Source organism: Indicator indicator, chromosome 1, assembly GCF_027791375.1.
Source record: "Indicator indicator isolate 239-I01 chromosome 1, UM_Iind_1.1, whole genome shotgun sequence".
NCBI classification, from domain to species: domain Eukaryota; kingdom Metazoa; phylum Chordata; class Aves; order Piciformes; family Indicatoridae; genus Indicator; species Indicator indicator.
In genome coordinates this window covers 118,549,397-118,562,799 of record NC_072010.1, presented here as the reverse complement: position 1 = coordinate 118,562,799, position 13,403 = coordinate 118,549,397, and the positions used below count along the sequence as shown (strand labels likewise).

The window sequence follows — 13,403 nt, the reverse complement described above, 5'->3', positions numbered from 1 at the left end:
ATTTCTTGGCTTGATAAAAGTCCCTCCTTACAAACCTTGGGTTTAGGTCACCTTGGCTGTTACTATTAATTTTTAATAAAACAACAACAACACAAAGCAAAAAGTCACAGAATCACAGAATATTTCTGGTTGGAAGAGACCTCAAAAACCATCCAGTCCAACCCTGGACCCAGCAATGAAGGGTCAAGACTAAACCATGTCCCTAAGTGCCAGGTCCTGACACTGCTTAAACACCTCCAGGGACGATGGCTCCACCACTATGCTGGGCAGACCATTCCAGTGTTTGACAACCCTCTCTGTGAAGAAATATTTCCTAGTATCCAGCCTGAACCTCCCTTGGCACAGCTTGAAACCATTTCCTCTACTCCTGTCTCTTTCCACCAAGGAGAAGAGGCTGGCCCCCTCCTCTCTCCAACCTCCCATCAGGTAGTTGTAGAGTGATGAGGTCTCCCCTCAGCCTCCTCTTATCCAGACTGAACAACCCCAGCTCCCTCAGATGCTTCTCATAGGTCATGTGTTCCAAGTCCTTCACAAGCCCAACAACAACAAAAAAAGCCCTCACTGTGTACTTTTATGACTTTATCACTTTCCCTCATTTTTCAGTGCTAAATGTATTACAGGAAGGCTTTAGAGCTTAACGGAAGTGTATTGGATATAACACTTTCAAGGGGATAAATAAGTCATTGTGTTGAAGACTCGTGGGATAAATAGAATCATAGAATCAGCAAGGTTGGAAAAGACCTCAGAGATCATCAAGTCCAACCTGTTACCCAGCACCTCATGACTAACTAAACCAAGGCTCCAAGTGCCACATCCAATCCTTTTCTGAACACCTCCAGGGACAGGGACTCCACCACCTCCCTGGGCAGCACATTCCATGGCCAATCACTCTTGCTGTGAAGAACTTTCTCCTCACCTCAAGCCTAAACATGCCCTGGCGCAGCTTGAGACTGTGTCCTCTTGTTCTGGAGCTGATTGCCTGGGAGAAGAGACCAACCCCCACCTGTCTACAACCTCCTTTCAGGTAGTTGTAGAGAGCAATAATGTCACCCCTGAGCCACCTCCTACATACATTGGGATGGAACTGGATTTCCTATTTAATTTTGCTTAACAAGTAGGAAGTATCAGTTTGATTCCCTCAACCTGTCCAAAATGTCAATACAAAAATGTCACACACCAAACAACAGCTAGAACACTGTGCTGGGTAAGTGAAAGCCTGCATGGAATATTGTTCACAAAGTGCCCCCTGCTGACATCTCCCCAAAACGTGTCCCTGGTATAGCCACAAACCAAATGGTTAAAACCAAAACTGCATCTCCATCCCCAAATCTCGTTTCTGCCTTTAGAAGAAAAGAAGCACCACTGTCAATCTCTGAACACTGCAACAATCTGCAGAAAAACACTTTGTGAATTTTTTTGTATGTGTGTGCAAGCATTGGTGAGGGCAAAACGGGGCAGGCAGAAACACAACTGAGAGGTGAGAACTCGCCACATCACATAAACTAACCTCACCACACTAGACAACCAACAGAGCGCAGGAGGGGCATTTATTTACCATTCCCTCTCAGTAAGACAAAGTTCTTAAACGCTTTCTGAAGAAAATTGGCAGGATCTGTAGGCCAGATACTGCATGCCTCCTTGTGGAGGCTTGAAGAACTCTTTCAGTTCTTATTTCTGATAGCATTTAACAAAACGTATGAATCATAAATTTCTGTCCACTTGACTGAAACTACCAAATCCCTCAGCAGCTCCAAACAGCTCTATGGAAGGAAGGGAAAAACCCAGCTTGGCAGACAAATGTCTGTATTAATCTCTAAATGCACATGGAATTTCCCTACAAATTTACACTGGCTGAAGGCCAAAATGAGAGTCTTGTATCTGCTGCCAAATTGAAAAGATATTCTATTGAACAACCAAACAAACCCCATGACCACCACCAACAAAAGTATCTAGTAAAGATTTGTACTCGGCACATTACTGTGAAATTAAAGAGAATGAAGGGGAGAAAAAAAGGCAATTTTGGTGCAAATTTGGTCCCTTAAAAATGTTATCTTCCAATGATGGAAAAAAAAAGGGTAAAAAGACACTCTAAAATCTGATTATTTCTGAGAATAAAATTTTGTCTTAGATTTCCCTGGTTTGATCCATCTTTACTAAATGGCCAAGCTTCCAGTACTGACAACATTGTTTTGGTAGCTTGTTTTTTGTACTCCCTTGAAAAAAACTTCAGGCACTGAGGAGGAGCTGGTTCCTTAATTCCTCTCCTTACAACTCACAGGCCTCATTAACAGTGAGATGATCACTTCAGAGTATTGCTGGTATTTAGCAGATGAGATGTCATATTAGGTAAGCTTCTCAATTTGTGTACTTGACTGTAACCCTCTGCTACTGTGATACTCTAACCTGGAAGCCACCAGGTCAGAGACGCACATGACCACCACTGCATCTGCTTAGAAAGGTACACAGTACATTATGAGTAGCCTTCATTATTCAAGTATCTGGATTCAATAAAGAATGTCCATGTCAAAAGAGGCAAACCAACTTGCAACAACTGTTTACTGCATGGTAATACCAATTTCTCCCCTCAAAAGTCATGGTTTTCACCAGGACATCTGAATCTAAGGTTTAGAAGATTTAGAATCTAAGAAAGCTTTATGCCACCACAGGTGCATTTACAAGGAACTGCAGATGGGAGAAACCAAAAATACATAGATACAACCTCCTGAGGGGAGCTGATGGAGAGACCCATCAGACCCCGATGGGAAGAGCTGAGCTCAATTGAGATTACTCGTACAGGAGAGGAAGGTACTGTTAAACACAGGCAGCAGCTGTTCTTCCTCTGCTCCAGGGATTTCAATGTTTCTTTTAAAACTCCTGCAGCTGTAGGAAAGAAACATTTTAAAATTATATGAACAAGGGCCTCAAATACTCTGTATAAAACTGATATTAAAAACATCCACTTATGTATAAGCAAAGCTTGTGGAGGAAAGGCTTTCTCTGCAATGAATTAGAGTCAGTATCATAAATTCTCTTTCTTACCAACTTAATACTGAAAATTTCCTGAAGAATTTCATGCACAAGCAATAAAGTTACAGAGTATGTCCAAAATCCACTTTACAAACCAGGCCTGCCACCATGATTTGGTTTCTGATTTCTCATGCTGGAGTTTGTGATCTGCGTTAAGAGACCTCTATGAAATCCTCCAAGAAAACAGTGCCATCTTTGAACTACAAATTCAGATCTTCTAAATCCTAACATGATTTTAGTGACAAAAAGATCACATACTAAAAGGCTCCTGAAACAAAACCACTTATTCTGTGAACACCAACTGAACAAGATGAGAATGCCCACTGCTCATATCCAAGCTTCATTTCTCATTTTTGTTCCCCCTAATAAAATAAATCTAATTCCAAATCCCTAGCAAGTCTTCAGCACTCCAGTTCAATCTAGGGCTTGTAGAATTCATTTAGGAAGCACACAATTCTCCCTTAAAAATACAGGTTTCCTTCAGCATGCCTGCCATATAAGAGGAACTTTAATACAAAGTAAGGGGTGCCTGTTTGCTCTAATTCCTGAAATGTTGCCTCCTGCTGAACAGAAAGGTGACAGCTTGTAAGAGGGGAAGGAGACACTGCTAGATTCTGTTTTGAAAAAATGTCTCAGATGCAAAGAGAGCTGAAAAGCAGAATAACTGCCAGAATGTACCAACCAGTGTTAACTTACCAGATTCAGCTGGGAAACAAAACTGAAGTGACAAGGGCAAGATAAAGAGAGAAATTATTTTATTTATACATCATTATTCAGACATTCAGTAACATTTCTTTGGAGAAAGCTTTATTATCCTAAAGCAAGGGAAGTAAGGCTAACTTGAGACTGTTTTTCCCATCCACTGCTAGTCATGCAACTACTTCGACATGGGTATTATCCTTAAGAATGGTGCGTCACATCAGGGGATATTTTCTCCCTCATTTACAGACTTCTTTAGTTATAATGGGCCAATGGATAAATTTTTCAAAGTGCTAGTGTTGTGACAGTAGAGATGTGTCCTGCTGCTGATCAATATTGAGAATGGCTCTTCGTGAAAACAGGAAAAAAACCAAAACGTTAATCTTCTAATTAATACCAAGCGAATTTAGTACATGGAAGATTCCCTTGACAGCTGACCCTGGTTTTTAGTTCACAAATACAGGCCTGAGCACAAAAATGAACCACACACTAATTCCTCTCAACTTCCATTCTTCATCCACTTAAGATGCACTGCTACAGCATCCACTATACCCCTGTAACACATCTGCTATCAGCTTCTCGAAGGGCCTTTAGTCTCTTTTTTGCATCCATAGAAGTGGCTTGACACCAGTACATCAGCAGGGCAGGTTTCAGAATCTGCACAGCCTTCTCCAGATGAAAAAGTTCCAGGCAATGCTCTGTGTCTCAGGCCACTTGGCTTGTATCCTGTGAGGCCTTCTCTCTGCAGGCCTCTCTCAGAAAACCCCATGGCTAGGAATCAATCAGCTTCATATCAGCATTCACTAGAGTGTGAACAGGACAAGCAGGTGAAAATGTTTCCATTGGTCCATGTTATATTTGATACTAAACCCTACATTTAAAGATGGTCTGGTTTTCTTCATTTGCCAGTTAATTTTAGCACATTCTTTACCATGGCCCCAATGCCATCAAAGATTTTGTGTAATTCTGTTTCACACATAAATGCTGGGGTAGTCACCACCTTGTTTTTTGTATCCACATGAGCTTCGTAAAAGGGAGTTAAGGAAAACGCAGCCTAGGTCTCACTTGCAGAGGCTGTCTGCACAATCATAGAATCATTTAGGCTGGAAAAGACCTTCAAGATTAATAAACCATCGCTAATAAAATCTCACAAGTCCACTATCCTGTAAAATATACCTCCAAATATATTATACTGCAAGGACAGCTGGAACCTACAACCCAAGATACCAGAAGCTTGTTTTTTTGTCAGAAATATAAACAAACTGCAAGAGCAGTCTGTGGGAATGCTCAGAAACAAGAAAATCTTTACTGACTGGGATAAAATGTCTTTGAGTACTGACTGACTACAATATTAGCCTACAAGGAAAGGGGGAAAAAAAAAAAAATCTCAAAGTGCCCAGTTCTAACTCATGTCAGTTTTATGTGCAAATTCCCTCAACATTTACTGCATTCCCAGGTATCCAAGTTAGTTCTATGGCAACAGCTGAGAAGGACTTTTAACTCCAGAGCTGTGCAGAGAAGGCAATGTTTCTAATCATGCCCTGGATTACATGCTGTCTGCTATATACTGTATATTCCCACTAAACTGTAAGTGGACAAACACAGATCCTGCATGCATTCATTACTGTAATGACACGTTCCTAAACTGCCTCTCAACATGGAAATTAACAGCAAAGGATATAGTCACTTCTTTCACACAGTGCTTTCCTCCCAGCTCTTTAATGGCTCCTGCAGTCCCAGCATAAGGCCACTTGCCACCTTCCTCTTCTTCATGGCCCACAGTTACTTCAGCACCAGAGAGAACCTTTGCTGCCAACACTGGTGAAATGCAGCAAAGACTGCAACAAAAGGAGTAAGAAGAGTGATTCTCCAATTGCATTCTTTCAAAACTTTTGTCATCCTTGAGGATTCAAATGGACACAGTCTTACAAAGCTGAAATCACAAGGAAAGCCACACTCAGCCTTTTCTCAGCTTCTCTGACAAACACCTACACAGACATACATCTTGAAAAACAAATTTTAAAAAATCAGATACAACTGATAGAAAAGATGCTTTTTCTAGTTCCACATTACAACAGAACATGCATTGTCTCCACGCTCACACGGTCAACCAAATGCCCCTCCCACTAAAATACATACCCAATAGGTTTCCCTGCTTTGTGGAAATCTTTCAAGACACGTTCCACTTCTTTGTTCACCTTGCAATCTTTCCCATCAACAGCAAAGGTAGATCTGTCACAACAAGAAACTTTATAGATATCTCAGTATAAACCCACAAATAGAGATGCCTAGCTGCTCTGAGACTGGCTGTCCAGGGTCATCACAAACTTAAGAGCTTCTAAAAGGTGACTGAAAAAGCCTGTGGCTGACCATCAATGTTTTTAGCCACAATGACTCACTGCTTAAGATTTAGGTATGTCAGAAAGTTCCTTACTTGGTATAAACATCTAGAAGTAAAAATTATAAAATCAGCTTTCTAGGATTACTGAGAAGAGGAACAACGTTTACAGCAAAGAAAAATACCTAAGAAGAAAAGGGAAATAACATTTCGTTTTCTCAAAGCCAACAAAAACATAAGGTTTGGGATTTTTTTTAATTTTTTGGGGTTTTAATTTTTTTTAGCTAGGCAAAAAGCCCCCCTAATACAAGAGGGGGCTTTTTGGTAGGCAGCCATGAAGAAATAGAAACAGAAAAACTACTGAAGTTTTAGCTTCACTTTCCTCAGTCAGGCCCAAGAAAAGAATCACCATAAAGATAGGGGGAAAAGGACTTCTTGTACATTATCTAAACTCCAGAATTCTCACCAGCAGTGTTCAGAAAATTTAAAATATGACAATGTGACTGGAAACTATTATTAACAGCACAAGTTAACTCAAAACACTTTGAAAGGAATTTTACTTATTAAGTAGTTTTTTTACATATGTAGTAAATAAGGCCATTTATTGCTTCCATTTATTGTATGAAATATAGCTAATTATTAATAGTTGATGATGAATTTAGTAGAGTAGTCTACTGTTTAGTTGGTACTCACAAGTTTTTAGCAGCTCCAAATCCACCAGGGAATATCACAGCATCATGGTCTGTTGTAGTAAGTTTAGCCAGGCTTGAAATTTTACCACGAGCAATCCTTGCAGATTCCACTAATACGTTCCTTGAAGAAGGAGAAATAAAACAATGAGATGCATAAAGTATTTGCACACAGAAAAGCATACAGAAAGTTTTGGCAGAGGAACAGGAGGAGGAAGAAAAGAGGAACCAAGAACAGAAGCTACTGATGTTCTGAAACACTGCTACTGGGAAAAACAGGCATTAAGAGACTGTACAGAATCAGGTCTAGAAAACTTCAGTATTTTTTCTCCAGTCAAAATGCCAGCTAGCATAAAGCCACTAAAGATAGTCAGCAAAGTGTACAAGTGCAGTTACAGGCTTCTGTATCTGAAGTATGCCTACCAGAATGAGAGTCAGCAGTCATGGAAAACACATTAAGCATACCTTGACTCAGCTTCAGCTGGTTGTCCTTTACTGTGGTCAATGACATGCATCTGAGGGACATCTGGAGCATACATCTGAACCTCAGCTCCCCCACGACTAAGGTGTACCAGTATGCTACAAATAGAGTTAAAATGTGCTGAAAAACTTTGAAGAGAGGCTTCATCAGGTCCCTAAGTCTTGCTACAAGTATTCCACCACTTAATTCTGAAAGAAGAAAACCACACACGCTACCAAACACACTGAGAACAGTAGCAGCAAAATCCCTGCAGGTAACACCAAGGTGCAAAGCAGAAAGTCAATTTACAGGCAGGGTCAGGGAAGAAACAGACGACTTTCTTTGTTCAGTGCTCTTATGCAGGCAACTAGGAACAATAAAAATCTTCCTTTGTTATTGAAAGTCCCTAGGTGTTATGCAAGAATTCCCACAATTACCATACCTATGTATCCTTTCAATCCAGGTATAAATAAAACATCCCTTTGCAGTTAACACCAAGAGTTAATAATTCGACTTGAATATTAACAATTCTAGTGCTAGATTAGTGATTATGAAATGAAGTCACAGAATCACAGAATGTTAGAGGTTGCAAGAGACCTCCAGAGATCGAGTCCAACCCCCCTGCCAAAGCAGGATCACCTAGGGCAGTCTGCACAGGAATGCATCCAGGTGGGTTTGGAAAGTTTCCATAGAAAAAGACTCCACAACCACCCTGGGCAGCCAGGTCCAGTGCTCTGTCACCCTCACTGAAAGTTTCTCCTTATGTCTCTCCTCAACTCTCTAGAGATTTATCCTGGAACTCTGAATTAATATTTTGGTGCTCCAACATGTGATGGTTTGAAACTGTCTTTTTAATTTTTCCTTGCAAAGTTCAGAACAGAGAAAGTGAAAGAATGTAAATAAGTCACTATTGGGTGTAAGAAAGCAAAATACTGATTGTTCTAAACACTTCCATTGGATAGATAGAAATGTTTAAGAACTATTACCCAAAACAAAGTAGGCACTCGGCACATTCTGCGTTCGGCAGTGGGGGCAGTTGCTGGGCTGTCTGGCTGCTGTTTCTTCTTCTCTTCTGGCTGAAGATAACACACTGACCTTGGCAGCTAAGTTAACAACTCTCTGCTTAACTAACTCTGCTTCTCTGTCCAGGGGGGTCTGGGGGGAAGCTCCTGGGAGAGGGAGGCCCCTTTGGGAGGGTCCCCTTGGGGGGAAGCAAAGGGAGATCGGTTGTGCTTTTTCTGTTGATTGTATATATTTGTGAATGTTGTGAATTTTGTATATTTGTACATATTCATTGCATTTCATTGTAGATTTTAGACTCTGCTTGTAAATACAGCTTTTCATTTGCTTCCAGACTGAGCTGAAATTCCCCCCCACCGACACAACATGAGGCAATTGCTTCTACGATTTATTTCTGCTCAGATTAGGAAGCAAAATGAAGCTGCTTTGGATCCTGTGGCATGCTGTATATTCTGTTCTGACTGTGGTGATTTATAAATGGGCTGTTTCTGCTATGATTGATAATTTTAAGATATGTGGCATATAAACTGTTTCTTTGGGGTAAAGTCAAGTTGCAGGAAGTTGTTGAGTACTGTTCTGGTTTTATTGGAATAGGGAGTCATGGCAACTCAACTGTAAATCTGCCAGCAGAAGCATATGAATTTGCTATTCCTATTGCAGAAGGTTATGTGAACAAATGGAACCCTAAATTGATTTATATGCTATGCTTGAATCTGGTGTTTGTGGTAATAACCATATGCCTGCTGATAGCACTGTGTCCAGAGAGACATAGAACTATTTGCTCTAGCAGCCTGCACAGATGCAAAAGAAAACAGAGAAGAGCTCAGAGAGATCCAGAGATAGGTTCAGATTCCGATTACAGCGTACAGGAGCTGACAATCAGATGCAGACAGGCAAAAGCCTACGAGAAAGCAACTCTCTCTCAAACTTACTGCTCTGGCACCAGACCACCTTCCGGAGTACTGTCACTAAGTACCCCAAGATCATGGCCTGAACTCCCAATTACACAGTGTGAAAGCTGCTAAGCTTCATCATACATCTTTTGGGGCAGTACTGATGGCCAGAGAACAGAACTGGTATCAACAGAGTGCTGCAATGTAAAGGAGACTTTTTTTGAGCCTACGGTTTCACAAAACAACTTACGCTGAGGCCTCATGGATTTCTGTGCCATCATAGACACCACAACCAGACAGGACCTGTAGTGAGAAAATCAATAGAATACCTCAGGTGATAAAAAACTTCCTACAGGATCTTTCACAAACCTTGAAAGATTTTTTTTTAATTAATTAAAAAAAAAAAATCAAGCAACAAACTTCCCTCCAACCCTGCTATAAAACCAACTTAGCAGCAAGATCTTTACTAAGCCTCATTCTATTTGCACTGGTGTTGCCATCTGACATACTGCAGAACCACCATCTCCTATTTATAGCTACCCATCACAGACAGGTGATGGATAAAATCAGAAGTAACTAATATTTACTTACTGGCTTGTGCCTTTAGTCCTCAGAGTTAAAAAACTGACATGACACCCTTAGGTATGGTTTTACTGTGTACTCAATGGGGTATTCTGAGTGTCATACATCTGTTTATGAAGTGCCTATATTCATGTGAAGTATCTTCCCATCAACCAGAAGTGTGCTTCGAGGCAGCACTGAGGATAAACTATTTTACCTGCTGCTGTATGTCTGAGGATCCATATCACAGATCAATAGCTAAATCACTTTTAATCCAATTATGCAGTATTATCCATACTTGTCCCTATTACCAGGATAATACTGCTTTCAGTTTGTTTATACACACTGGAGAATAAAAAGCACAATGCAATTAGCTATATATGGGTGGAGAGTCCTTCACAAAATAGAAGAGAAAAAAACAACCAAACAAGTATTTTAACCCATTCCCTCCTCCCCTCCCCCCCCCAAAAAAAGGCAATTATAGAAACAAAACAAAAATATCAAAAGGATTATCTAGTGCCTGGGAGTATATATATGAACTTCTACAGAGTCTTTTTTGTTTGTTATTTTTAAAAGAAAAAAAAATCCATTTCAAGAATGTCTACTTATTAACTTTAGCCTTTTCCCTTCTGGTTTTATCTTAATTTTTAGAAGCTTGAGACTTTTCAATCACAGAAGCATGGAGAGAAACCTCACAAGTGGAACCTTGTTAGAAACCTCAGACCTGAAGTGGCTTTCAGATCACAACATCCTGACTTCATAGGCATGACATCCTACCATCACTTCAACAAATGAGTAAGATCCATGAATGTTCCTCTGTGATAATCTCAACTACAGTCTTGCTGCTCTGATAAATAAAAGCGGCCTTCTACTTTCCAACTCTTTGGCTTTCATTTAATTTAGACTGAATAGAGATGCAAGCAAACGTGCTAAAAAGTTATCTTCTGTAGGCAACACTTTTTAAATATTTTTGAAACTTAATTTAGACTGAATAGAGATGCAAGCAAATGTGCTAAAAAGTTATCTTCTGTAGGCCACACTTTTTAAATATTTTTGAAACTCAGTGAAACCAAAGCACTAAACCACTATTCTCTTCCATTATTTCAATACCTGCTTGGTGACAGATGTGTCTTCTTACCATTGTCAGAAACTTATGTCACTACCATCAACAACTATGTAAAAAGCTCTCCTTTGCTAAAAAGACAGCATTCCTGGTATCATAGAATCATAGAATCAAGAAGGCTGAAGAGACCTCAAAGATCATCGAGCCCAACCTGTCACCCTAAACCTCATGACTATCTAAACCATGTGCTACGTTTCAGACATTTGAACTGCCATTCTGCACCTTCCCAAACCAACTCTGCCCCAGATTTCTTCATGCAGCTTATGCCTTCTTATTTCTTTACATTTTAAGTTGTAAAACCTATACAAAACTTGACATTCAAACACTGCCCACTGAGCTCCAAAACTCTGCATCCATTTGAAATGCCACCTACAGCCCAAATTTTCCTTAGGCAAACTGTAACTCTTTTGTCTCCTCACTTTCTTTTATATTGCTAGCATGCTCTATCTCCTTCATGTAGAAGGGCATAATTCAATTTAAGTAATTTCCTGTTGTCCTGGTTTTGGCTGGGATAGGTTAATTTTCCTCCTAACAGCTACTACAGTACTGTGTTTTGGATCTAGGATAAGAATGGATCTAGAATGTTTGGTAATACAGTGATGTTCAGTCGTTGGTAAGCAGTGTTTACCCTTTCAGCTTCTCACACCACCTCACCAGTGAGCAGGCTGGGAGAGAGAACAGCCAGGACAGCTGGAACAAACTGGCCAAAGGGATATTCCACACCGTATGACTTCACTCTCAGTATACCAACTAGGGGGAAAGCTGGCTGGGGGCCACTGCTTGACTGGCCTGGCATCAGTCAGCAGATGGTGAGTGATTGCATTGTGCATCACTTCTTCTCTATATTCCAATTCCATTATTACTGTTGTTGCTAATATTATTTTTCTTAATTTTTTTTCTTTTTTTCCCCCTTCCTTTTATTAAGCTGTCTTCATCTCAGACCATAAATACTACTCTTTTTTTGACCCCATCCCACTGTGGGGGAGTAGCGGCCGTGTGGCGTTTAGCTGCCTGCCGCCTTAAACCACGACCCCTCCACACTGCCAGTACCTCTCCCGTAAAGCATTGCCAGTTCAGCTCCTTTCAATTCCAGGCCACTGACAGCTATACGGAAGCCAATTTTACGTGTTTCCCACTCCTGCTCCGGCATCCTCCCAACTAACTCAATTCTAAACAGCTTTATCTTCCCAGTTTCAGCTTCTTCCAAGGTTTCCCAGCTGCCGTTGCCACAGGCGAGCCTTTTCTCGGCCCGAAGCCACGCCGAACCCACCCCAGGGCTGGAGCTGAGCCAGCTGTGAAGGCTTGGGGCTAAGGGCGACCGGGAACAACCAAGCAGCAAACACAACCTTTCTCCTTGGAGCAGCGGCGATTCCCCGCCCCCACGGACTGCCGAGGCCTCTTTACCGGCGCGGCCCGACGCGGTCTCTACTCACCACAGCGACGCGGGCGGGCCGGCAGCGCCGAGCAGAGCAATGGAAGGAGGCGAGGCCACGGGGAACTGCCTGGCTCAGCGCAGCACGCAGGACCGGACCGCTGCAGGCCAGCATGGCGGCGGTAGCGTAAGGGGGAGAGCCGCCGGGGGCGTGCCGCGCGCGGGGCAGCAGCGGCCTTGGGCGCGCCCCCTGAAGGCAGGGAGGGGTAACGCCGCCGGTGAGGGCTGCAGGCTTTCGGTCCTTCCTTCCTCCTCACCTCGTTCCGTAGTGGGAAGAGCAGTGGGGGAAAAAAGCAAAACGGGAATGGAAATGAGTCCTTCGTCCGGAGCAGTCCTCCCTATCAAGACAGACTTGGGGACGAGGTGATAGAAAGCAGCCCTGCGGAAAAGGACTTGGGGATGCTGATGGACGAGAAGCTGGACATGAGCAGAAAGTGTGTGCTTGCAGTCCAGAAAACAAATCACATCCTGGGCTGCATCAAAAGATGTGTGCCCAGCAGATCCGGAGAGGTGATTCTGCCACTTTGCTCTGGTGAGACCTCACCTGGAGTACTGTGTCCAGCTCTGGAGCCCTCAATGTAGGAAGGACATGGACCTCTGATGGGGCAGGTCCAAAGAGGGCTACAAAAATGATCAGGGTTGGAGCACCTCTGTTTTGAGGACAGGCAGAGGGAGCAGGGGTTTGTTCAGCCTGGAGAAGAGGCTCTGGGCAGACGTAATAGCAGCCTGCCAGTACCTGATGGGGCGCTACAAGGCTGGAAAGAGACTGTTTGCAAAGGCCTGCAGTGATAGGACTCGAGGGCCAGCGGCTTCAAACTAGAGAAGAGCGCATTTAGATAGGATTGGATGTTAGGAACATGTTCTTTACCATGAAGAGTAGCAAAACACTGGAACAGTTTGCCCAGGGAGGTGATTGAGGCCCCACCCCTGGAGATATTCAAGGTGAGGCTTGACAGGGTTCTGGGCAACCTGATCTAGTTGAGGATGCCCCTGCTTACTGCAAGAGTGGGTTGGACTAGATGACCTTTGGAGGTCCCTTCCAACCCGGACCATTCCATGACTTGTTTTGAACACAAACCTAGCTGCACCAAGATGCTTTTGCAAGTGAGAGGGGGAGTCTGTGCATGGCTGGGGAAGCAGGAAGCACAGCAGTGGCAGGGC

General features: G+C 42.4%; 1 protein-coding gene across 2 annotated transcripts; it reads right to left on the bottom strand.

Moving 5' to 3' along the window:
- Positions 1-3,797: 3,797 nt before the first annotated feature.
- On the bottom strand, positions 3,798-12,357 carry GATD3 (glutamine amidotransferase class 1 domain containing 3). Of its 2 annotated transcripts, XM_054381520.1 has the most exons (7): positions 12,244-12,357; positions 9,377-9,429; positions 7,219-7,332; positions 6,758-6,877; positions 5,866-5,958; positions 5,408-5,564; positions 3,798-4,753 (listed from the first exon to the last, which is right to left on the bottom strand). In XM_054381520.1, exons 1-7 carry the CDS (start codon positions 12,355-12,357, stop codon positions 4,625-4,627), a joined length of 780 nt encoding a protein of 259 aa, XP_054237495.1. In that variant the 3' UTR covers positions 3,798-4,624. The 2 variants fall into 2 exon arrangements, with proteins under 2 accessions (XP_054237495.1, XP_054237496.1); XM_054381521.1 differs by lacking the exon at positions 5,866-5,958 and having other exon boundaries at positions 12,244-12,317.
- Between the last annotated feature and the right edge of the window lie 1,046 nt (positions 12,358-13,403).